This window comes from Oncorhynchus mykiss, chromosome 25, assembly GCF_013265735.2.
Source record: "Oncorhynchus mykiss isolate Arlee chromosome 25, USDA_OmykA_1.1, whole genome shotgun sequence".
Taxonomy (NCBI): domain Eukaryota; kingdom Metazoa; phylum Chordata; class Actinopteri; order Salmoniformes; family Salmonidae; genus Oncorhynchus; species Oncorhynchus mykiss.
Genome location: NC_048589.1, coordinates 23,659,522 through 23,681,899, shown reverse-complemented (window position 1 = coordinate 23,681,899; position 22,378 = coordinate 23,659,522). Strand labels below are relative to the sequence as shown.

Here is a 22,378-nt window from a genome sequence, read left to right as displayed (position 1 = left end):
ATCAGGTCAACATAGATATACAAAAACCCCTAGACCTACAAAAACCATAGACATACAAAAAACTAGAGTACCCACCCTAGTCACACCTTGACCTAACCAAAATACACTGCTCAAAAAAATAAAGGGAACACTTAAACAACACAATGTAACTCCAAGTCAATCACACTTCTGTGGAATCAAACTGTCCACTTAGGAAGCAACACTGATTGACAATACATTTCACATGTTGTTGTGCAAATGGAATAGACAACAGGTGGAAATTATAGACAATTAGCAAGACACCCCCAATGAAGGAGTGGTTCTGCAGGTGGTGACCACAGACCACTTCTCAGTTCCTATGCTTCCTGGCTGATGTTTTGGTCACTTTTGAATGCTGGCGGTGCTTTCACTCTAGTGGTAGCATGAGACGGAGTCTACAACCCACACAAGTGGCTCAGGTAGTGCAGCTCATCCAGGATGGCACATCAATGCGAGCTGTGGCAAGAAGGTTTGCTGTGTCTGTCAGCGTAGTGTCCAGAGCATGGATTCGCTACCAGGAGACAGGCCAGTACATCAGGAGACGTGGAGGAGGCCGTAGGAGGGCAACAACCCAGCAGCAGGACCGCTACCTCCGCCTTTGTGCAAGGAGGAGCACTGCCATAGCCCTGCAAAATGACCTCCAGCAGGCCGCAAATGTGCATGTGTCTGCTCAAACGGTCAGAAACAGACTCCATGAGGGTGGTATGAGGGCCCAACGTCCACAGGTGGGGGTTGTTATGCTTACAGCCCAACACCGTGCAGGACGTTTGGCATTTGCCAGAGAACACCAAGATTGGCAAATTCGCCACTGGCGTCCTGTGCTCTTCACTGATGAAAACAGGTTCACACTGAGCATGTGACAGACGTGACAGAGTCTGGAGACGCCGTGGAGAACGTTCTGCTGCCTGCAACATCCTCCAGCATGACCGGTTTGGCGGTGGGTCAGTCATGGTGTGGGGTGGCATTTCTCTGGGGGGCCGCACAGCCCTCCATGTGCTCGCCAGAGGTAGCCTGACTGTCATTAGGTACCGAGATGAGATCCTCAGACCCCTTGTGAGACCATATGCTGGTGCGGTTGGCCCTGGGTTCATGTGGCTTGAGTGTGTCAGCAGTTCCTGCAAGAGGAAGGCATTGATGCTATGGACTGGCCCGCCCGTTCCCCGGACCTGAATCCAATTGAGCACATCTGGGACATCATGTCTCGCTCCATCCACCAACAACTGTCCAGGAGTTGCACCACAGACTGTCCAGGAGTTGGCTGATTTTTTTATTTTAGCTTTATCGGGGAATTTGTGCCATTCTGAATTTTTTTTAAGTTAGGCAAGGTGAGAACAAGTTCTCATTTACAATTGCGACCTGGCCAAGATAAAGCAAAGCAGTTCGACACATACAACGACACAGAGTTACACATGGAGTAAAACAAACATACAGTCAGTAATACAGTAAAAAACAAGTCTATATACGATGTGAGCAAATGAGGTGAGATAAGGGAGGTAAAGGCAAAAAAAGGCCATGGTGGCAAAGTAAATACAATATAGCAAGTAAAACACTGGAATGGAAAATTTGCAATGGAAGAATGTGCAAAGTAGAAATAAAAATAATGGGTTGCAAAGGAGCAAAATAGATAAATAGATTAAATACAGTAGGGAAAGAGGTAGTTGTTTGGGCTAAATTATAGGTGGGCTATGTACAGGTGCAGTAATATCTGAGCTGCTCTGACAGTTGGTGCTTAAAGCTAGTGAGGGAGATAAGTGTTTCCAGTTTCAGAGATTTTTGTAGTTCGTTCCAGTCATTGGCAGCAGAGAACTGGAAGGAGAGGCGGCCAAAGAAAGAATTGGTTTTGGGAGTGACTAGAGAGATATACCTGCTGGAGCGTGTGCTACAGGTGGGAGATGCTATGGTGACCAGCGAGCTGAGATAAGGGGGGACTTTACCTAGCAGGGTCTTGTAGATGACATGGAGCCAGTGGGTTTGGCGACGACTATGAAGCGAGGGCCAGCCAACGAGAGCGTACAGGTCGCAATGGTGGGTAGAATATGGGGCTTTGGTGACAAAACGGATTGCACTGTGATAGACTGCATCCAATTTGTTGAGTAGGGACATCGCCAAAGTCGAGGATTGGTAGGATGGTCAGTTTTACAAGGGTATGTTTGGCAGCATGAGTGAAGGATGCTTTGTTGCGAAATAGGAAGCCAATTCTAGATTTAACTTTGGATTGGAGATGTTTGATATGGGTCTGGAAGGAGAGTTTACAGTCTAATCAGACACCTAAGTATTTATAGTTGTCCACGTATTCTAAGTCAGAGCCGTCCAGAGTAGTGATGTTGGACAGGCGGGCAGGTGCAGGTAGCGATCGGTTGAAGAGCATGCATTTAGTTTTACTTGTATTTAAGAGCAATTGGAGGCCACGGAAGGAGAGTTGTATGGCATTGAAGCTTGCCTGGAGGGTTGTTAACACAGTGTCCAAAGAAGGGCCATAAGTATACAGAATGGTGTCATCTGCGTAGAGGTGGATCAGAGACTCACCAGCAGCAAGAGCGACCTCATTGATGTATACAGAGAAGAGAGTCGGTCCAAGAATTGAACCCTGTGGCACCCCCATAGAGACTGCCAGAGGTCCGGACAGTAGACCCTCCGATTTGACACACTGAACTCTATCAGAGAAGTAGTTGGTGAACCAGGCGAGGCAATCATTTGAGAAACCAAGGCTGTCGAGTCTGCCGATGAGGATGTGGTGATTGACAGAGTCGAAAGCCTTGGCTAGATCAATGAATACGGCTGCACAGTAATGTTTCTTATCGATGGAGGTTAAGATATCATTAGGACCTTGAGCGTGGCTGAGGTGCACCCATGACCAGCTCTGAAACCAGATTGCATAGCAGAGAAGGTATGGTGAGATTCGAAATGGTCGGTAATCTGTTTGTTGACTTGGCTTTCGAAGACCTTAGAAAGGCATGGTAGGATAGATATAGGTCTGTAGCAGTTTGGGTCAAGAGTGTCCCCCCCCTTTGAAGAGGGGGATGACCGCAGCTGCTTTCCAATCTTTGGGAATCTCAGACAACACGAAAGAGGTTGAACAGGCTAGTAATAGGGGTGGCAACAATTTCGGCAGATCATTTTAGAAAGAAAGGGTCCAGATTGTCTAGCCCGGCTGATTTGTAGGGTTCCAGATTTTGCAGCTCTTTCAGAACATCAGCTGAACGGATTTGGGAGAAGGAGAAATGGGGAAGGCTTGGGCGAGTTGCTGTGGGGGGTGCAGTGCTGTTGACCGGGGTAGGAGTAGCCAGGTGGAAAGCATGGCCAGCCGTAGAAAAATGCTTATTTAAATTCTCAATTATGGTGGATTTATCAGTGGTGACAGTGTTTCCTATCTTCAGTGCAGTGGGCAGCTGGGAGGAGGTGTTCTTATTCTCCATGGACTTTACAGTGTCCCAGAACTTTTTTGAGTTAGTGTTGCGGGAAGAACATTTCTGCTTGAAAAAGCTAGCCTTAGCTTTTCTAACTGCCTGTGTATAATGGTTTCTAGGATGCTTTAGTCCAGGTCTGGGATGCACCACAGATGCACCACAGACTGTCCAGGAGTTGGCGGATGCTTTAGTCCAGGTCTGGGAGGAGATCCCTTAGGAGACCATCCGCCACCTCATCAGGAGCATGCCCAGGCGTTGTAGGGAGGTCATAAAGGCACGTGGAGGCCACACACACTACTGAGCCTCATTTTGACTTGTTTTTAAGGACATTACATCAAAGTTGGATCAGCCTGTAGTGTGGTTTTCCACACTAATTTTGAGTGTGACTCCAAATCCAGACCTCCATGGGTTGATAAATTTGATTTCCATTGATCATTTTTGTGTGATTTTGTTGTCAGCACATTCAACTATGTAAAGAAAAAGTATTTAATAAGAATATTTCATTCATTCAGATCTAGGATGTGTTATTTTAGTGTTCCCTTTATTTTTTTGAGCAGTGTATATAGAAAACAGAGATATCTAAGGTCAGGGCGTGACAGTATGTATATTTATAAATGTGTGTGTCTGTGTATATGTACAATTGAAGTCGGAAGTTTACATACACCTTAGCCAAATACATTTAAACTCAGTGTTTCACAATTCCTGACATTTAATCACAGTAACAAAGTTCCTCTCTTAGGTCAGTTAGGATCACCACTTTATTTTAAGAATGTGAAATGTCAGAATAATAGTAGAGAGAATGATTTATTTCAGCTTTTATTTCTTTCATCACATTCCCAGTGGGTCAGAAGTTTACATACGCTCAATTAGTATTTGGTAACTTTGCCTTTAAATTGTTTAACTTGGGTCAAACACTTTGGGTAGCCATTCACAAGCTTCCCACAATAAGTTGGGTGAATTTTGGCCATTCCTCCTGACAGAGCTGGTGTAACTGAGTCAGATTTATAGGCCTCCTTGCTCGCACACTCTATTTTCAGTTCTGCCCACACATTTTCTATAGGATTGAGGTCAGGGCTTTGTGATGGCCACTGCAAAACCTTGACTTTGTTGTCCTTAAGCCATTTTGCCACAACTTTAGAAGTATGCTTGGGGTCAATGTCCATTTGGAAGACCCATTTGCGACCAAGCTTTAACTTCCTAACTGATGTCTTGAGATGTTGCTTCAATATATCCACACCATTTTCCTCCTCATGATGCCATCTATTTTGTGAAGTGCACCAGTCCCTCATGCAGCAAAGCACCCCCACAACATGATGCTGCCACCCCTATGCTTCACGGTTGGGATGGTGTTCTTCGGCTTGCAAGCGTCCCTCTTTCTCCTCCAAACATAACAATGGTCATTATGGCCAAACAGTTCTATTTTTGTTTCATCAGACCAGAGGACATTTCTCCAAAAGTACCATCTTTGTCCCCTTGTGCAGTTGCAAATGGTAGTCTGGCTTTTTTATGGCGGTTTTGGAGTAGTGGCTTCTTCCTTGCTGAGCGGACTTTCAGGTTATGCCGATATAGGACTCGTTTTACTGTGGATATAGATAATTTTGTACCTGTTTCCTCCAGCATCTTCACAAGGTCCTTTGCTGTTGTTCTGTGATTGATTTGCACTTTTTGCGCCAAAGTACACTCATCTCTAGGAAACAGAACGCGTGGTCCCATGGTGTTTATACTTGCATACTATTGTTTGTACAGATGAACATGGTACCTTCAGTCGTTTGGAAATTGCTCCCAAGGATGAACCAGACTTGTGGAGGTCTACAATTTTTTTCTGAGGTCTTGGCTGATTTCTTTTGATTTTCTCATGATGTCAAGCAAAGAGGCACTGAGTTTGAAGGTAGGCCTTGAAATACATCCACAGGTACACCTCCAATTGACTCAAATGATGTCAATTAGAATATCAGAAGCTTCTAAAGCCATTACATAATTTTCTGGAATTTTCCAAGCTGTTTAAAGGCACAGTCAACTTAGTGTATGTAAACTTCTGACACACTGGAATTATGATACAGTGGATAAGTTAAATAATCTGTCTGTAAACAATTGTTGGAAAAATTACTTGTGTCATGGACAAAGTAGATGTCCTAACCGACTTGCCAAAACTATAGTTTGTTAACATGACATTTGTGGAGTGGTGGAAAATTATTTTTAATGGCTCCAACCTAAGAGTATGTAATCTTCCGACTTCACCTGTATATTTATAAATGTGGTGTATCTGTGTGTATGTATATTTATCAAATCAAATCAAAGTGTATTTGTCACACACCTTACTGTGAAATGCTTACCAATAGTGCGGAAAAAAAGTATGTGTGTGTGTGTTTGTGTAGGTAAGTAAATAAATAAAACAACAGTAAAAAGACATTTGAAAATAATAGTAGCAAGGCTATATACAGACCCCGGTTAGTCAGGCTTATTGAGGTAGTATGTACATGTAGGTACATGTACATGACTGTGCATATATGATAAACAGAGTAGCAGTAGCATAAAAAGAGGGGTTGGCGGGTGGTGGGACACAATGCAGATAGCCCAGTTAGCCAATGTGTGGGAGCACTGGTTGGTCGGGCCAATTTAGGTAGTATGTACATGAATGTATAGTTAAAGTGACTATGCATATATGATAAACAGAGAGTAGCAGCAGCGTAAAAGAGTGGTTGGGTGGCGGGACACACAATGCAAATAGTCCGGGTAGCCATTTGGTTACCTGTTCAGGGATCTTATGGCTCGGGGGTAAAAACTGTTGAGAAGCCTTTTTGTCCTAGACTTCGCACTCCGGTACCGCTTGCCATGCAGTAGTAGAGAGAACATTCTATGACTGGGGTGGCTGGGGTCTTTGACCATTTTTAGGGCCTTCCTCTGACACCGCCTGGTGTAGAGGTCCTGGATGGTTGACAGCTTTGCCCCAGTGATGTACTGGGCAGTACGCACTACCCTCTGAAGTGCCTTGCGGGCGGAGGCCGAGCAATTGCCGTACCAGGCAGTGATGCAACCGGTCAGGATGCTCTCGATGTTGCAGCTGTGGAACCTTTTGAGGATATCAGGACCCATGCCAAATCTTTTTAGTTTCCTGAGGGGGAATAGGCTTTGTCGTGCCCTCTTCACGACTGTCTTGGAGTGTTTGGACCATTCTAGTTTGTTGATGTGGACACCAAGGAACTTGAATCTCTCAACCTGCTCCACTACAGCCCCGTCGATGAGAATGGGGGCGTGCTCTGTGCTCCTTTTCCTGTAGTCCACAATCATCTCCTTATTTTGGTTACGTTGAGGGATAGGTTGTTATTCTGGCACCACCTGGCCAGGTCTCTGACCTCCTCCCTATAGGCTGTCTCGTCGTTGTCAGTGATCAGGCCTTGTGTCGTCTGCAAACTTAATGATGGTGTTGGAGTCATGCCTGGCCATGCAGTCGTGGGTGAACAGGGAGTACAGGAAGGGACTGAGCACGCACCCCTGGGGAGTTTCAGTGTTGAGGATCAGCGTGGCAGATGTGTTGCTACCTACCCTCACCACCTAGGGGCGGCCCGTCAGGAAGTCCAGGATCCAGTTGCAGAGGGAGGTGTTTAATCCCAGGTTCCTTAGCTTAGTGATGAGCTTTGAGGGTACTATGGTGTTGAACGCTGAGCTGTAGTCAATGAATAGCATTCTCACATAGGTGTTCCTTTTGTCCAGGTGGGAAAGGGCAGTGTGGAGTGCAATCGAGATTGCATCATCTGTGGATCTGTTTGGGTGGTATGCAAATTGGAGTGGGTCTAGGGTTTCTGGGATAATGGTGTTGATGTGAGCCATTTACCAGCCTTTCAAAGCACTTCATGGCTACAGACGTGAGTGCTACGGTTCTGTAGTCATTTAGGTTTAGGCAGGTTGCCTTTGTGTTCTTGGGTACAAGGACTATGGTGGTCTGCTTGAAACATGTTGTTATTACAGACTCAATCAGGGACATGTTGAAAATGTCAGTGAAGACACCTGCCAGTTGGTCAGCACATGCCCGGAGCACACATCCTGGTAATCCATCTAGCCCCGCAGCCTTGTGTATGTTGACCTGTTTAAAGGTCTTACTCACGTCGGCTACGGAGAGTCGTCCGGAACAGCTGATGCTCTCATGCATGCCTCAGTGTTGCTTGCCTCGATGCGAGCATAGAAGTGATTTAGCTCATCTGGTAAGCTCGTGTCACTGGTCAGTTGACGGCTGTTCTTCCCTTTGTGGTCTGTAATAGTTTGCAAGCCCTGCCACATCCGACGAGCGTTGGAGCCGTTGTAGTAGGATTCAATCTTAGCCCTGTATTGTCGCTTTGCCTGTTTGATGGTTCGTCACATTGCATAGCGGGATTTCTTGTAAGCTTCTGGGTTAGTGTCCCGCACCTTGAAAGCGGCAGCTCTACCCTTTAGCTCAGTGCGAATGTTGCCTGTAATCCATGGCTTCTGGTTGGGGTATGTACGTACAGTCACTGTGGGGACGACATCCTCGATGCACTTATTGATAAAGCCAGTGACTGATGTGGTGTATTCCTCAATGTCATCGGAAGAATCCCGGAACATGTTCCAGTCTGTGATAGTGAAACAGTCCTGTAGTTTAGCATCTGCTTCATCTGACCACTTTTTTATAGACCGAGTCACTGGTGCTTCCTGCTTTAATTTTTGCTTGTAAGCAGGAATCAGGAGGATAGAGTTGTGGTCGGATTTACCAAATGGAGGGCGAGGGAGAGCATTGTACGCGTCTCTGTGTGTGGAGTACAGGTGATCTAGAATTTTTTCCCCTCTGGTTGCACATTTAACATGTTGATAGTTTTGGTAGAACTGATTTAAGTTTCCCTGCATTAAAGTATCCGGCCACTAGGAGCGCCGCCTCTGGGTGAATGGTTTCCTGTTTGCTTATTTCCTTATACAGCTGACTGAGTGCGGTCTTAGTAGCAGCATCTGTTTGTAGTGGTAAATAAACAGCCACGAGAAGTATAGCTGAGAACTCTCTAGGCAAGTATTGTGGCCTGAAATTTATCACACTACTTCAGGAGAGCAAAATCTAGAGACATCCTTATTTCGTGCACCAGCTGTTGTTTACAAATATGTGGTGTGTGTGTGTGTATCTGTGTGTATGTATATTTATAAATGTGGTGTGTGTGTCTGTGTGTGTGTGTGTGTGTAGCGGGGCAGCTGGCAGGAAGTTCATCAGTGGAGATGTACCGTCAGGTGATGTTGGCAGGCTGTCGCTGTGTGGAGTTGGACTGTTGGAAAGGACGGACCGCAGAGGAGGAACCAGTCATCACGCACGGCTTCACCATGACCTCAGAGATCTGCTTTAAGGTACACATACGCCACCCCACACACACACACAAACAAATGGATGCTCTGAAAACTCCTGCGTCAAAGCTAACTCCATTCCTAATCTAAGTCTAGAATAGTCTTTGCAACAAAGAAACAATGTTTCCTGCTTGCCTTGTCCATGTGCTTCTAAAACGTTGCATTTTATACTGATATAGTCTATATCTGATAACTTCTATACATGTACATAAAATAACCAACTACTATAACATCTCCTTTTGCTCTACAGGAGGTGATTGAGGCCATTGCTGAGTGTGCTTTTAAAACCTCTCCTTTTCCTGTCATCCTGTCCTTTGAAAACCATGTGGACTCGTGAGTAAACATAGAGATGAATAGGCGAATAAACTAAAACATCTTTGGTGAACTGCTCTTTAATCCTGACCCCTGACCTCTAATCCTAACAGGCCAAAGCAACAAGCCAAGATGGCAGAATACTGTAGGTCAATTTTTGGAGATGCACTACTGATAGACCCACTGGAGAAATATCCTGTACGGTTTTAGCACACTCACACACACTCACACACCCATCCACACCGACACCCACACACACAAACATGTACGCATGCACACTCGCTCTGATGTGTGTGTGTGCGGTGGGTTGGTGTGTGTGTGTGTGTTCGTCTGTTAGCTGGAGTCTGGGGTACCCTTGCCAAGTCCTCAGGAGCTGATGGGTAAGATCCTCATCAAGAACAAGAAATCCCACAAGCCCTCGGCTGCCCATGGCAACAAGCAACTGGCAGAGCATCCAGCCAATCAGAGCGCAGCAGAGGAACAGGCAACAGATGAACCCTCGTCTCCTAACAACATCACAGCCGGTGAGCCTAACTGCAAGTGTGCTCTAATGTATAAAAATGATGATAATAATAAAAATCATATTCATCATTTTCACCACTATCATTAGAGCTGGTGAGGGTCTCTAGAAGCCTAGAGACCCTCACCAGCTCATTGGTCACTTTTTGAGTTCATGATAATGTAAACAGATTCTTCTCTTCTTTCAGGTGAAATAGAGGCTGAAGACGATGACGATGATGATGGCGATGACTGTAAGAAGACGTCAGATGAAGTGAGTTCAGTAGCTTGCCCTCTGCTACCATGGTTACTTGGTTACCCGTTAACACTGGTGATGTACTGTAGGTTAGAGGTGAAGGGTCAGGGTTGGAGTAACATGGCTACCTGTTATGTGATGACTTTGTCTCCAGGGGACAGCAGAGGAACGGGAGGCCATAGCTACAGAGGAGATGTCCACTCTGGTCAACTACGTCCAGCCCACCAAGTTCAACTCCTTCGAGGCTTCCAAAAGTATACTGGCTCACTGAAAATACACAAAGACGCACGCACAAACAAACACACACAAACACATAATAAACCATTATGTTCTTTCCCCAGAGGTTAATCGTAGCTATCAAATGTCATCATTTGTGGAGACTAAAGCTCTGGAGCACCTCACCAAGTCGCCCGTGGAGTTTGTGGAGTATCCTTAAGATTCAGCTGACCTCTAAATAACCCCAACTATAACCTTGAACCCTAACTCAACTCCAGTATTAGTTTTGTCGTGTTGTTGATTACTTTCCTCTCAAGGGTCACGTTGCTCTATCTAGTTTAGTCTCATCAAAGCAGGTGACTATACAAAGGCCCTACTCTACTCACCGTAAATGTCTTTAACCTGTCCTCTCAGATATAACAAGCAGCAGTTGAGTCGTATCTACCCTAAAGGCACGAGGGTGGACTCCTCCAACTACATGCCACAACTCTTCTGGAATGCTGGCTGCCAGCTGGTGGCACTCAACTTCCAAACTATAGGTGAGACATTTTGATTGTGTTGCCTTGGATGTGATCTAATAAAAGCAATTGTTCACAAACTATAGATGAGGCAGCACTGCTTACTTGACCTATAACCATTGACCTCTCTTAACCTCTGACCTCTCTCTCAGACCTGTCTATGCAGTTGAACCTGGGCATGTATGAGTACAATGGGAAGAGCGGCTACAGACTGAAACCAGAGTTCATGAGAAGACCAGACAAACACTTTGACCCGTTCGCTGAGAGCACCGTGGACGGCATAGTGGCCAACACTGTCAAGGTCAAGGTAAGAGTTACAAAATACCATAACACAACACACTGTGGTTAACTAATTAACCAGTTAGATTAGACTAAACTGGTGTTATGAAATGAGCTTCTCTCCTACAGATAATCTCAGGCCAGTTTCTGAGCGACAAGAAGGTAGGTGTGTACATAGAGCTGGACATGTTTGGTCTTCCTGTGGACACCAGGAGAAAAGCCCTGAAGACTAAGACGTCCCAGAGCAACGCTATCAACCCAGTCTGGGATGAAGAGCCAATTATCTTCAAGAAGGTGAGAAACAGTAACCAACTGGGTTTGAAACCAGGTCTCCTGCACGCCATAAAATGGACTGTGTTAGCCCTCTGAGCTAAAGCCTAGGGAATTCTTCAGGACTCAACAAGCTGTATAACCATAGAATGCAAGTGTATAATATTGAAGTGTAACTGTATAACTGCGTAAAACTGTTCTTTTAACTGTATAATTGTGTATAATGTTAAAGTATATTCATGTATGACTGTGTATAATTGTGTTGTTGCAGGTGGTTCTCCCCACGTTGGCCTCTCTGAGAATCGCTGCGTTTGAGGAAGGAGGAAAGTTCATAGGTCACCGTATTATCCCTGTGCCAGCCATACGGCCTGGTAAACATTATATTTACCTGTAATCAGTAAAGACTGCCTCTGCAATGAGTTTGTCATCTCTTTCTCTGTAGTCCCTATTGTCCTCAGGTTATTAACTGTGTTTTATCTATCTCAGGTTATCGCTACATCGGACTGAGGAATGAGAAGAACCAGTCTCTGATTCTGCCTGCTGTGTTTGTCTACATTGAAGTGAAGGACTATGTCCCAGACACCTTTGCAGGTAGGTCTGGTATACGACAATGCCTATTAGACCTGGAGGTCTCTATGTGAGCTTAGTACCAGTTTATCCACATGGTATCAAGGCTAATCCCTAATGTGCTTGTGTGTGTGTGTGTGTGTGTGTGCAGATGTAATCGAGGCGCTGTCTAACCCCATCCGGTATGTGAATCTCTTGGAGCAGCGATCCCAACAGCTGGCTGCTCTCACTCTGGAGGAAGGGGAGGAGGAGACCAGTAAAGAGGTTTGTGGTCAAACTAGGGTTTTGTGGTTGAAAATTATGGACAGTAAAAACAATGTACGTATTTAGAAGTACCATTACATTGCTACTGTTGTTGTGTTATTGTATTAAAGATTGAGGCTAATGCTGATCAACCCGGGCTTGCTGAGCCAAAAGCCAACCTACGATCTGCTCCTTTGGAGAACGGTCTCAGCCCCAGCCCTGCTGTCACACCCAGAACTCTGACTAATACACCCCAGTCTGCAACTACAGGTAACCCCTGACCCTGACCCACTAACTTCTACCTGCTATCGCCACACCCAAGACTGCTACAATGTGACTGCAGATGTATTGACATGAATGATTTTCTCATTAGAATGGAGCATGCCAACTAATCATAGTGTTTTCTAGTTGTTTCAGAACCAACCAAACCAGCAGCGAAGACTGAAGACATGGTGCAGAGCGTTCTGATAGGTCAGAGGGAGAAAGGGGGAGGGGTTGTGTGTGTGTGTGTGTGTGTGGTGGTGGTGTGTTGTCCGTATAAGATGGTGTGTAGACTGTGTTCCACTGTGTGGTCTCTGCCTGTTCAGATATGAAGGCGGCCACACTAGAGGAGCTCAGGCAACACAAGCTGATAGTGCGGGAGCAGAAGAGACACTACAGGGAGATGAAGGATGTGGTGAAGAGACACCAGAAGAAGACTTTGGAGATGGTGAAGGAACAGACCACCAAGTACAACCAGGCTCAGAACCAACACACACGCAGACACAACGCTCTCCTGAAGACTAAACAACATGGTAAGACAAGGTAGGTAGGGTGGAGGGTAGGCAGATCTGGTAGAGTGTAGGGTTGTGTGTATGTGTGTTGTCCCTAACCCCTGACTCATGGTGTGTGTGTGTGTGTGTGTGTGTGTGTGTGTGTGTGTGTGTGTGTGTGTGTGTGTGTGTGTGTGGTGTGTATGTGTGTGTTTTAGAAGTTTGTCACCTGAAGGGAAGGCTGAACTGAAGCAGTTTGAGGATGGAGAGGGGCAACTGAGGGAGCTGAGAGAACAACAACAGCAACAGCTACTGGAGTTGAGACAGGAACAATACTACAGTGAGAAATACCTCAAACGAGAACACATCAAACAGGTAACACGCACGCACACACACAGATTATATATTACATAATTGTACATTCCAATACTGTATATCGCCACTATTGCAGATGAGTGAGAAACTGACTACGGTGACTGAGGAAAGCCAGAACAACCAGATGAAGAAATTAAAAGACATCTGTGACAAGTGAGTTTGATATGACTGTGAGACATCAGTTTAACAGAGATGCGAAGTTAGTGTACTATAGAGATATAATTGGATATAATTCTATCAAATATATAATTTGTGATGCTTCACCTTTGCAGAGAAAAGAAAGACCTGAAAAAGAAAATGGACAAAAGGAGAACAGAGAAAATCAAAGAAGCTATGACAAAAGAGAAGCACTTGGTAGAAGAGTAAGTGTACCAAACCCTATAACTTCAATCATTAAACCCTCTCCCTGGCTCTGGGACTGAAGAGACAAACTTTGTAGCATTTTACTGCTGAGGTAGGGTACTATCCCCCACCTCAACCTGACCCCATTGTCCAGTGACCACTTCATACACCTCTGTGTCAGGGTACGACCAGGTTTACAGGGAACTCAGTCAATCAGGGAACCTGGTCAGCCAATCACAGACCCTATCTGGTGGGGTAACAGCCCCCCCTTCTATCAGTACCTCAGTCTCTCACTACAGCTCCAGGAATTAACAACCAGTTGACTAACCTGGCTGCACCAACATTCAAGGACTCACCTATGGTCCTCACTCCTTGGCAGCTTATTCTCTGGACATTCCATCACTAGTGTTAGCGCATTCATGACCATAAAACCACTATACACTACAACTAGTTTTCTCCTCTGTAAAGTCATGTGTGCCCGTCTTGGGTGTGAAATAAAGTGTGAATTGTATCCCTGTCTCCTGCTGGTCATTATCAGTCCTCTTACCAGGACTCTGGGACAGTTGAATCTATACTAAACCGGCACAGCTTTCGGAAACCACGACCAACAGGTGGTGCTCTTTTTCATGGATTGGTACAATTGTGCTGGACTACCAGTAGCGACGGGATGCAGTTCACACCGCATTCCATGCCCCTGACCAGGCGTGCACGCCGGTGAGAAGAGGAGGACCGGAGACTCCAGTGCATAGAAGAAGCCCCAGCTAAGAGAACTCTATGTTTGTGTGTGTGACAGAAAGAGAGGCTGGATTTCTGTATGTATGACTATTTATTATTCTGTTGTTAGGGGGAAGTTGGAGATCAACAAATCATATGTGAATGAAGTGGTACAGAACATCAAAAGGGTAAGGATGGAAGGATTGGGGGTCAGATAGTCTCTCGTGGATAGTGGTGTAAAGTACTTAAGTAAAAATACTTTAAAGTACTACTTAAGTCGTTTTGGGGGGGTATCTGTACTCTACTATTTATATTTTTGACTACTTTTACTTCACTACATTCCTGAAGAAAATTATGTACTTTTTACTCCATACATTTTCCCTGACACGCAAAAGTACTTGTTACATTTTGAGAGGCAGATGGTGACAGGAAGATGGTCCAATTCACATACTTATCAAGAGAACATCCCTGGTCACCTCTACTACCTCTAATCTGGCGGACTCACTAAACATTTGTAAATGAAGTCTGAGTGTTGGAGTGTGCCCCTGGCTATCCGTAAATTAAACAAAACAAGAAAACTGTGCTGTCTTGTTTGCTTAATATAAATAATTTCAAATTATTTGTGCTTTTACTTTTGATACTTATGTATATTGTAGCATATATATATTTAACTTAAGTATATTTAAAACCCAATACTACTTGAGACTTTTACTCTAGTATTTTACTGGGTGACTTTCACTTTTACTTGAGTAATTTTCTATTAAGGTATCTTTACTTTTACTCAAGTATGATGATACTTTTTCCTCCACTGCTCGTGGCCAGACATCACACTGTACTCTCGTTGGAGAATCAACAGCGTGACGTCTGGTACTGTTATTTTCCTGTGAAGTGATAGCGCTTCCAGGATGAAGCAGTCCAATCACTGAAGGTAACCTCTCTCTTCCCTGCTCTAGCTGGAGGATGCTCAGGCAAAACGCCAAGAGAGACTGGTGGAGCAGCACAAAGACATCCAGCAGCAGATTCTTGATGAGAAACCAAAGGTGACATACCAAATAATCCATGACCTCTTACCTTTAAATCCGTAACCCTAACCCTAAACCTCTAGCATCTAACTATAACCCCTGACCTCTACCCCTTTCTCCTAACTCTGACATCTGACCCCAGCTGCAGGGTGCAGTGGAGACGGAGTACCAGGAGAAGTTCTGTCTGTTGCCGGGGGAGATCCAGGACTTCCTGCAGAACAGGAAAGAGGGGGTCAAAGGTCACGTCGTGCCCCGGCCCCCCACCCCCCATGACATACTCTCTGAGGAGGAACTAGAGGACCAGAGGAAGTGAGAAAGAGAGAAAGCGAGAGGAGATGGAAAGAGAGCTTTTCTTCTTAATAAATGCTGGTTTACTACTGCACTCTAAAGGTAGTCCTGGATAATTTGTATTGTTATGTTATCTGTAGCATATTGTAAACTTTTTGAGAGTTGAGATTTGATATATACTCTACATTGTACTCTTGCCTGCCTTTAATGGGGCTTCCAAGACAACTGGGAACTCTGAAGAAAAAAACGAGGTCAATTCATGATGTCAGTGACTTTCCGGTTGGAAAGTCTGAGCTATAGAAAGATGCCAGAGTTTCGAGTTGGAATTCTGAGTGGGATGACCGTTCAAAACTATTTTTACCAGTTGGAGCAAAAAAAAATGTTGAGTTCCCAGTTGTCTGAACGCATTGAAGTCAGAGAAACTTGCTGATTCGTTGAACGCGGCACGAGTTTCCTAGTTCCGACTAGCATGTGAACATGCCATGTCACCCGTGCAATCGACGCATTCCTACGTTATACTTCCGTGTTTATGTCCTTGTTATTTTGAATTGGTGATTAAATCATCAAATTCATGAAAACGTGGTCATATAAGATATATGAAGGAATGTTTGTTAATGAATTTACTACTGCCAAATGACTTTCATTTAGATTCTGCCCTAAGACCATTCACTATGTTTTCTGCCCTAAGACCATTCTCTACGTTTTCTGCCCTAAGACCATTCACTACGTTTTCTGCCATAAGACCATTCACTATGTTTTCTGCCCTAAGACCATTCACTATGTTTTCTGCCCTAAGACCATTCACTATGTTTTCTGCCCTAAGACCATTCACTATGTTTTCTGCCCTAAGACCATTCACTATGTTTTCTGCCCTAAGACCATTCACTATGTTTTCTGCCCTAAGACCATTCACTATGTTTTCTGCCCTAAGACCATTCACTACGTTTTCTGCCCTAAGACCATTCACTATGTTTTCTGCCCTAAGACCATTCACTATGTTTTCTGCCCTAAGACCATTCACTATGTTTTCTGCCCTAAGACCATTCACTATGTTTTCTGCCCTAAGACCATTCACTATGTTTTCTGCCCTAAGACCATTCACTATGTTTTCTGCCCTAAGACCATTCACTATGTTTTCTGCCCTAAGACCATTCACTATGTTTTCTGCCCTAAGACCATTCACTACGTTTTCTGCCCTAAGACCATTCACTACGTTTTCTGCCCTAAGACCATTCACTACGTTTTCTGCCCTAAGACCATTCACTATGTTTTCTGCCCTAAGACCATTCACTATGTTTTCTGCCCTAAGACCATTCACTATGTTTTCTGCCCTAAGACCATTCACTATGTTTTCTGCCCTAAGACCATTCACTACGTTTTCTGCCCTAAGACCATTCACTATGTTTTGCCGATTGAAAACCATTCAAAAAGCCAATAAAATTCTTGCTATGTCACTTAGTCTAGTGTGGGGTTTGGTTCAAATAATCAGCTAATCATCCAGCTTTGATCATTTGAATAAATTGTGTAGTGTTAGGGCTCAACCCCAAACGGAACCCTCTGGGGTCCCGAGAGCCGGGTTTTGGAAACGCTGGTCTAGTGGCTGAACAGTGTGTTGCATGAGGGCAAGCAAAGAACGTGTTCTTATTCTACTGACTATATCTTGACTTGAGGCACGGTCCTGTTGTTCTGACCACATGTGGTTCTTATCTAGTCATAGTGTTGGGGTAGTCAGTGGGCGAGAGGAGCGCCTTTTTGCACTAAAATGTGGATAATTTGCTTCTGTTTGCACCACTGCTGGCTGTCTGTGCTTTTCTGTTAAAATACGTTGCTACTGAAAAGGTTTCTTTAGGCCTTTTCACACTGCATTGTTCTTAGCCCCAGGCAAAGACTGGTCCTGGGCTAGTTTATCCTGTTTGCACAAGCATTTGTTAACCCTGCCCTTATAAAGAAAGATTGCCGTTTTGAAACTGCAGTAAACGTGCAGTAACTGCGGTTGACTGTGGTATTTTGGACACAGTAATTGCAGAATAAGGGTGGGCTTTAGCCCTGGGCCGAGGATTCACACTTGTACAAACACACATGGACCAACATTCTATCTCTGTCACTCGACCAATGTTAAGCAATAAGGCATTTTTTTTATTAACAAATTATTTCCTCTTGCTTTTAGTCTAGCATTTTATTTCCAACGGTAATGGTTTGTATAAAGCTTGCTGTCTGCCTGTCGGACCTGGTAAACAATTAGGGTTGCCAACTTTTTCACTAACAAATAAGGGACAAAAGGTGGCGTGCACGGCGGTGTGGGTATGATGCCGTGTGAATGAATATACAGTGTATATTCTTATTCAATTGGAAAGACAATCGTTTCTTTTGTAGGATTTTTAAAACTCAGATGGGAGGATGAAGTAGTATACATTTACTTAAAATACCATGCAGGACGCATCACAAGCATATGCCAATTAAGTGAATGTGTAGCTTTTGTGATTGGACAGTGAAAATTCTGCGTATCACACTGGCTATTTCACACACCGTGTTTCACACACACCGTGTTTCTGGGGCTAGAGCCGAAACGTCGGTGCAAGCCCTGGGCTAAGGTTGGTGCTAGCCCACTTTTTAATGTGCAAGTGTGAACACTTGCTTAGTCCCGAGGTAAAAATCTCCCTTAGACCAGGGCTAAGGAGGCTCTTAGCCCTGGGCTAAGGTGCAGTGTTGAAAGCACCTAATCATTGTTTTCTACTTGGTATTAATGCTTTTAGAGTTTTATATGCATACGTTTTGCAAACGACATTGATCTGTTATTTACAAATGATGAGCTGTTGATTGTTTGGTTCCATACACTTTCAGGGATGCATGACTTTATGCAGTATTTTTGTTGAATGTTTAAAATGTACTATTATATGCTTAATAACATGGATGTACTGGTTCAATCATAATTAATGACTTAGTTTCATGTTATTTAATTAGTTTCCTTTTGGATATTTAATACAATTATATCCCAATTCTTCATCACCATTTCCAACTCCTGATGTAGTGTAAAATAACCCCCAAAAATGTCAGATCCAACAAAGATTTAGTAGTGGTTTCACATGGGACCTGCAACAATGTGTTGCAACTGGCAAAGTATGTTTTTCTTGTAGCTGTTGTTTAAACTTTTTTTCTGTAATTACTGCACTTTACTTCACATCTGTTTGACTATTTTACTGAGGCTAAATGTCTGTTTTGATAAACAAAATTACTATACTCTAGTAATTACAAAAAATAAAGTATCACGTTTGATCTCAAATTTGTATCAATAAAAATACATGAATAATATAGGAAGAAAACATATGTAAACATGTTATGAAATTCCAAACCGTGTTTAACTCTCTTATTGAATAGGATTCTGGTAGTTATTTGAATGTTTATGAAGTATATAATTGTATTGGATTTATTTGTATATAGTTGTATTTGTTTGGTTGCAGTATTATATTGAATAATAATAAAAAAGTCAAAGATAAGTTGGGTGTTAATAGTAAGAATATTACTAGAAGTATTTATTTAATTTACAAAGTTGTTCTAACTTGTATGGATGGAGCCTTTGCTCTCAGTAATGATTTGCCCCTTGTTTTTGTGATTACTTGAACCACATTTGACAAAAATATTTATTATGAAATTAAATGTGTGTATTTTCTAACGTTTTAAAAGAATACAGTTGAAGTCAGAAGTTTACATACACTTAGGTTGGAGTCATTAAAACTAGTTTTTCAACCACTCCACAAATTTCTTGTTAACAAACTATAGTTTTGGCAAGTCGGTTAGGACATATACTTTGTGCATGATACAAGTCATTTTTCCAATAATTGTTTACAGACAGATTATTTCACTTATAATTCACTGTATCCCAATTCCAGTGGGTCAGAAGTTTACATACACTAAGTTGACTGTGCATTTAAACAGCTTGGAAAATTTGAGAAAATAATGTAATGGCTTTAGAAGCTTCTGATTGACATCATTTGAGTCAACTGGAGGTGTACCTGTGGATATAGAACATTTGTGGGCAGAACTGAAAAAGCGTGTGCGAGCAAGGAGGCCTACCAGCTCTGTCAGGAGGAATGGGCCACAATTCACCCAACTTATTGTGCGAAGCTTGTGGAAGGCTACCCAAAACATTTGACCCAAGTTAAACAATTTAATGGCAACGCTACCAAATACTAATTGAGTGTATGTAAACGTCTGACCCACTGGGAATGTGATGAAATAAATAAAAGCTGAAATAAATCATTCTCTCTACTATTATTGACATTTCACATTCTTAATATAAAGTGGTGATCCTAACTGACCTAAGACAGGGAATTCTTACTATGATTAAATGTCAGGAATTGTGAAAAACTGAGTTTAAATGTATTTGGCTACGGTGTATGTGTAACAGTATAGCTTTCATCCGTACACTCGCCGGGCTCGAACCGGGGACCCTCTGCACACATAGACAACTGACACTGACGAAGCATCGTTACCTATCGCTCCACAAAAGCCGCAGCCCTTGCAGGGCAAGGGGAACCACTACTTCAAGGTCTCAGAGCGAGTGACGTCACCGATTGAAACGCTATTAGCGCGCGCCGCCGCTAACTAGCTAGCCATTTCACATCGGTTACATATGTAAACTTCCGACTTCAACTGTACATTCACACAATCTAACTGGTACGCACAAATGCAAACATGAGACGTACATACACTCATCTGAAACCAAACACAAAAGGTTATTATAACAGCCATACAAAACCTTATAACATCTGCCAGTCATTACTTGAATTGGCAACAGCTCTCCCTGCAGGACAAATGCTTGACAAACGTGGTCGCTGTCGCTGTCATCGTGGTCTTCTTCTTCGTCTGCTGCTGCTGCTGCTGCTGCTGCTTCTTCTTCTTCTTCTTCTTCTTCTTCTTCTTCTTCTTCTTCTTCTTCTTCTATGATGTCATGGCGGTACGCAAACAATCGTTTAAGTACATGCTGCCACCTACTGTGCTGGAATGTATGATCAATCATGATCTGCCCAATTCTGTACTGCCATGAAAATAAAATTCAAAACCAGAAAAATCCCTAACTTCTACCACACTCTCCCCCCAAAACCCCATTAAACTTGATCTATATCATGCTGAGACACTCCACCCTTTGGATTGTTCAGCATGTCAACAACCATTTCAACAGTAATATCTGTTACCCCCAAAATCTATTTTGCCATCTCCAAAAAAACCTTCAACCTGGCATTTCTGCTTTCCACAAACCGAGTCATATTGATAACCTTACCAATAAAAACTATGAAGTCAACTTTATTCATTATCAACGTGTCCTTTGACACCACACATTCATGAGCACAAGATTTCTGAACAGGCCTCGAAACCATGCCAAGACCATCAGAAGCACCAGCCTCGACAGTTGGTCCACTTACTACAGGTACATCCATGTAAGCTCTACATGTTGTACAATTTGTTTTACGGCCTCTGCATATGATACATCATGACTGATTCTATTTCTCTGAGCCTCTCTCTGTACCTGGCATCCACAAAATGCAGCACTGTGTTTTCCCCCATAATTACAGGACTTAACCTTCACATTGCTTCCACATTCACCATACTCATGTGCCCCTCCACACTTCTTTTCTTTCCTTTACACTGAGCAGCTAAATGTCCCATTCTTTGGCTTTTAAAACACTGCAGTGCATATGGGACAAGTTCTCTAACATTCTAAATAGGAAATCCTACGTGTATGTAAACTTCTGACCCACTGGGAATGTGATGAAAGAAATAAAAGCTGAAATAAATAATTCTCTCTACTACTATTCTGACATTTCACATTATTAAAATAAAGTGGTGATCCTAACTGACCTAAGACAGGGAATTTTTACAAAGATTAAATGTCAGGAATTGTGAAAAACTGAGTTTAAATATATTTGGCTAAGGTCTATGTAAACTTCCGACTTCCAACTGTACCTCTATCTCAATTGAATTAGTTAGTCGGATAGGGTGTAAGTGAGGCCCTGTCGTCTCATTAAACACTATCACAACCAGTGGTGTAAAGTTCTAATATAAAAATACTTTAAAGTACTTTTTGTTATAAAGTAGTTTTGGGGGGTATTTCTACTTTACTTTTCCATTTATATTTTTGCCAACTTTTACTTTACTATATTCCTAAAGAAAATAATGTACTTTTTACTCCATACATTTTCCCTGACACCCAAAAGTACTCGTTACATTTTTACAGGAAAATGGTCCAATTCCCAGACTTATCAAGAGAAGATCACCTGGTCATCCCTACTGCCTCTGATCTGGCGGACTCACTAAACACAAATGCTTCATTTGCAAATTATGTCTTGAGTGTTGGAGTGTGACTCTGGCTATTCGTAAATGTTAATAAAAAATATAAATAAATTAAATGATTAAAATAAATTAAAATAAATTGTTTATACTTTTACTTTTAATACTTAAGTACATTTGAGTAATTATATTTACTTTTAATACTTAAGTATATTTACAACCAAATACTTTTAGACTTTTACTCGAGTACTATTTTATTGGGTGACTTTCACTTTTATTTGAATCATTTTCTATGAACGTATTGCCCGTATTTACATTTACTCAAGCGTGACAATTTATCACAACTTTCCACTCCAACACATCACTACTGCTTTCTGTATAATGATCTCTCTTCTTCCTATGTCTTTCCACTACTGACCATTCCGGTCCTTGACGCTCATCCTCCCATTATATACCCTCAGAACTGACACCCTTATTGTTCGCATTCCAGCACAGCTGTTGCTTCACCAACTTTTTCTACACTTCTCATTTTCGTCCGCACTACTCGCCGCAATTTCCGATCGGGTTACGGTGTTGTACCGTCACTACGTTTTTGGCCAAACACATCCAATTTCACACCCACGAACTAGAGTAAGATTGGAAGAGTAATTTGTCAAAATAGAGGATAACAAAAATCCTT

The 22,378-nt window shown here is 43.0% G+C and overlaps 1 protein-coding gene across 3 annotated transcripts in view; it reads left to right on the top strand.

Annotated features, from left to right (window-relative positions):
• LOC110505652 (1-phosphatidylinositol 4,5-bisphosphate phosphodiesterase beta-1) overlaps window positions 1-18,908 on the top strand; it is a 28,469-nt gene extending 9,561 nt beyond the window's left edge. Inside the window, exons 11-32 of one of the 3 annotated variants that reach the window (XM_021585018.2) lie at window positions 8,608-8,765; window positions 9,013-9,095; window positions 9,188-9,272; window positions 9,412-9,598; window positions 9,782-9,846; window positions 9,983-10,082; window positions 10,170-10,254; window positions 10,459-10,583; window positions 10,715-10,869; window positions 10,971-11,135; window positions 11,383-11,482; window positions 11,598-11,702; window positions 11,830-11,942; window positions 12,053-12,191; window positions 12,330-12,392; window positions 12,509-12,725; window positions 12,892-13,048; window positions 13,125-13,201; window positions 13,321-13,410; window positions 14,235-14,292; window positions 15,058-15,144; window positions 15,275-18,908. In XM_021585018.2, the coding sequence (XP_021440693.2) occupies window positions 8,608-8,765; window positions 9,013-9,095; window positions 9,188-9,272; window positions 9,412-9,598; window positions 9,782-9,846; window positions 9,983-10,082; window positions 10,170-10,254; window positions 10,459-10,583; window positions 10,715-10,869; window positions 10,971-11,135; window positions 11,383-11,482; window positions 11,598-11,702; window positions 11,830-11,942; window positions 12,053-12,191; window positions 12,330-12,392; window positions 12,509-12,725; window positions 12,892-13,048; window positions 13,125-13,201; window positions 13,321-13,410; window positions 14,235-14,292; window positions 15,058-15,144; window positions 15,275-15,439 (2,579 nt within the window). In that variant the 3' untranslated portion in view covers window positions 15,440-18,908. Of the gene's footprint in view, window positions 1-8,607; window positions 8,766-9,012; window positions 9,096-9,187; window positions 9,273-9,411; window positions 9,599-9,781; window positions 9,847-9,982; window positions 10,083-10,169; window positions 10,255-10,458; window positions 10,584-10,714; window positions 10,870-10,970; window positions 11,136-11,382; window positions 11,483-11,597; window positions 11,703-11,829; window positions 11,943-12,052; window positions 12,192-12,329; window positions 12,393-12,508; window positions 12,726-12,891; window positions 13,049-13,124; window positions 13,202-13,320; window positions 13,411-14,234; window positions 14,293-15,057; window positions 15,145-15,268 lie in introns of those variants that run through there. The other 2 variants (XM_021585017.2, XR_005039446.1) reach the window with 2 other exon arrangements.
• Window positions 18,909-22,378: the final 3,470 nt, after the last annotated feature.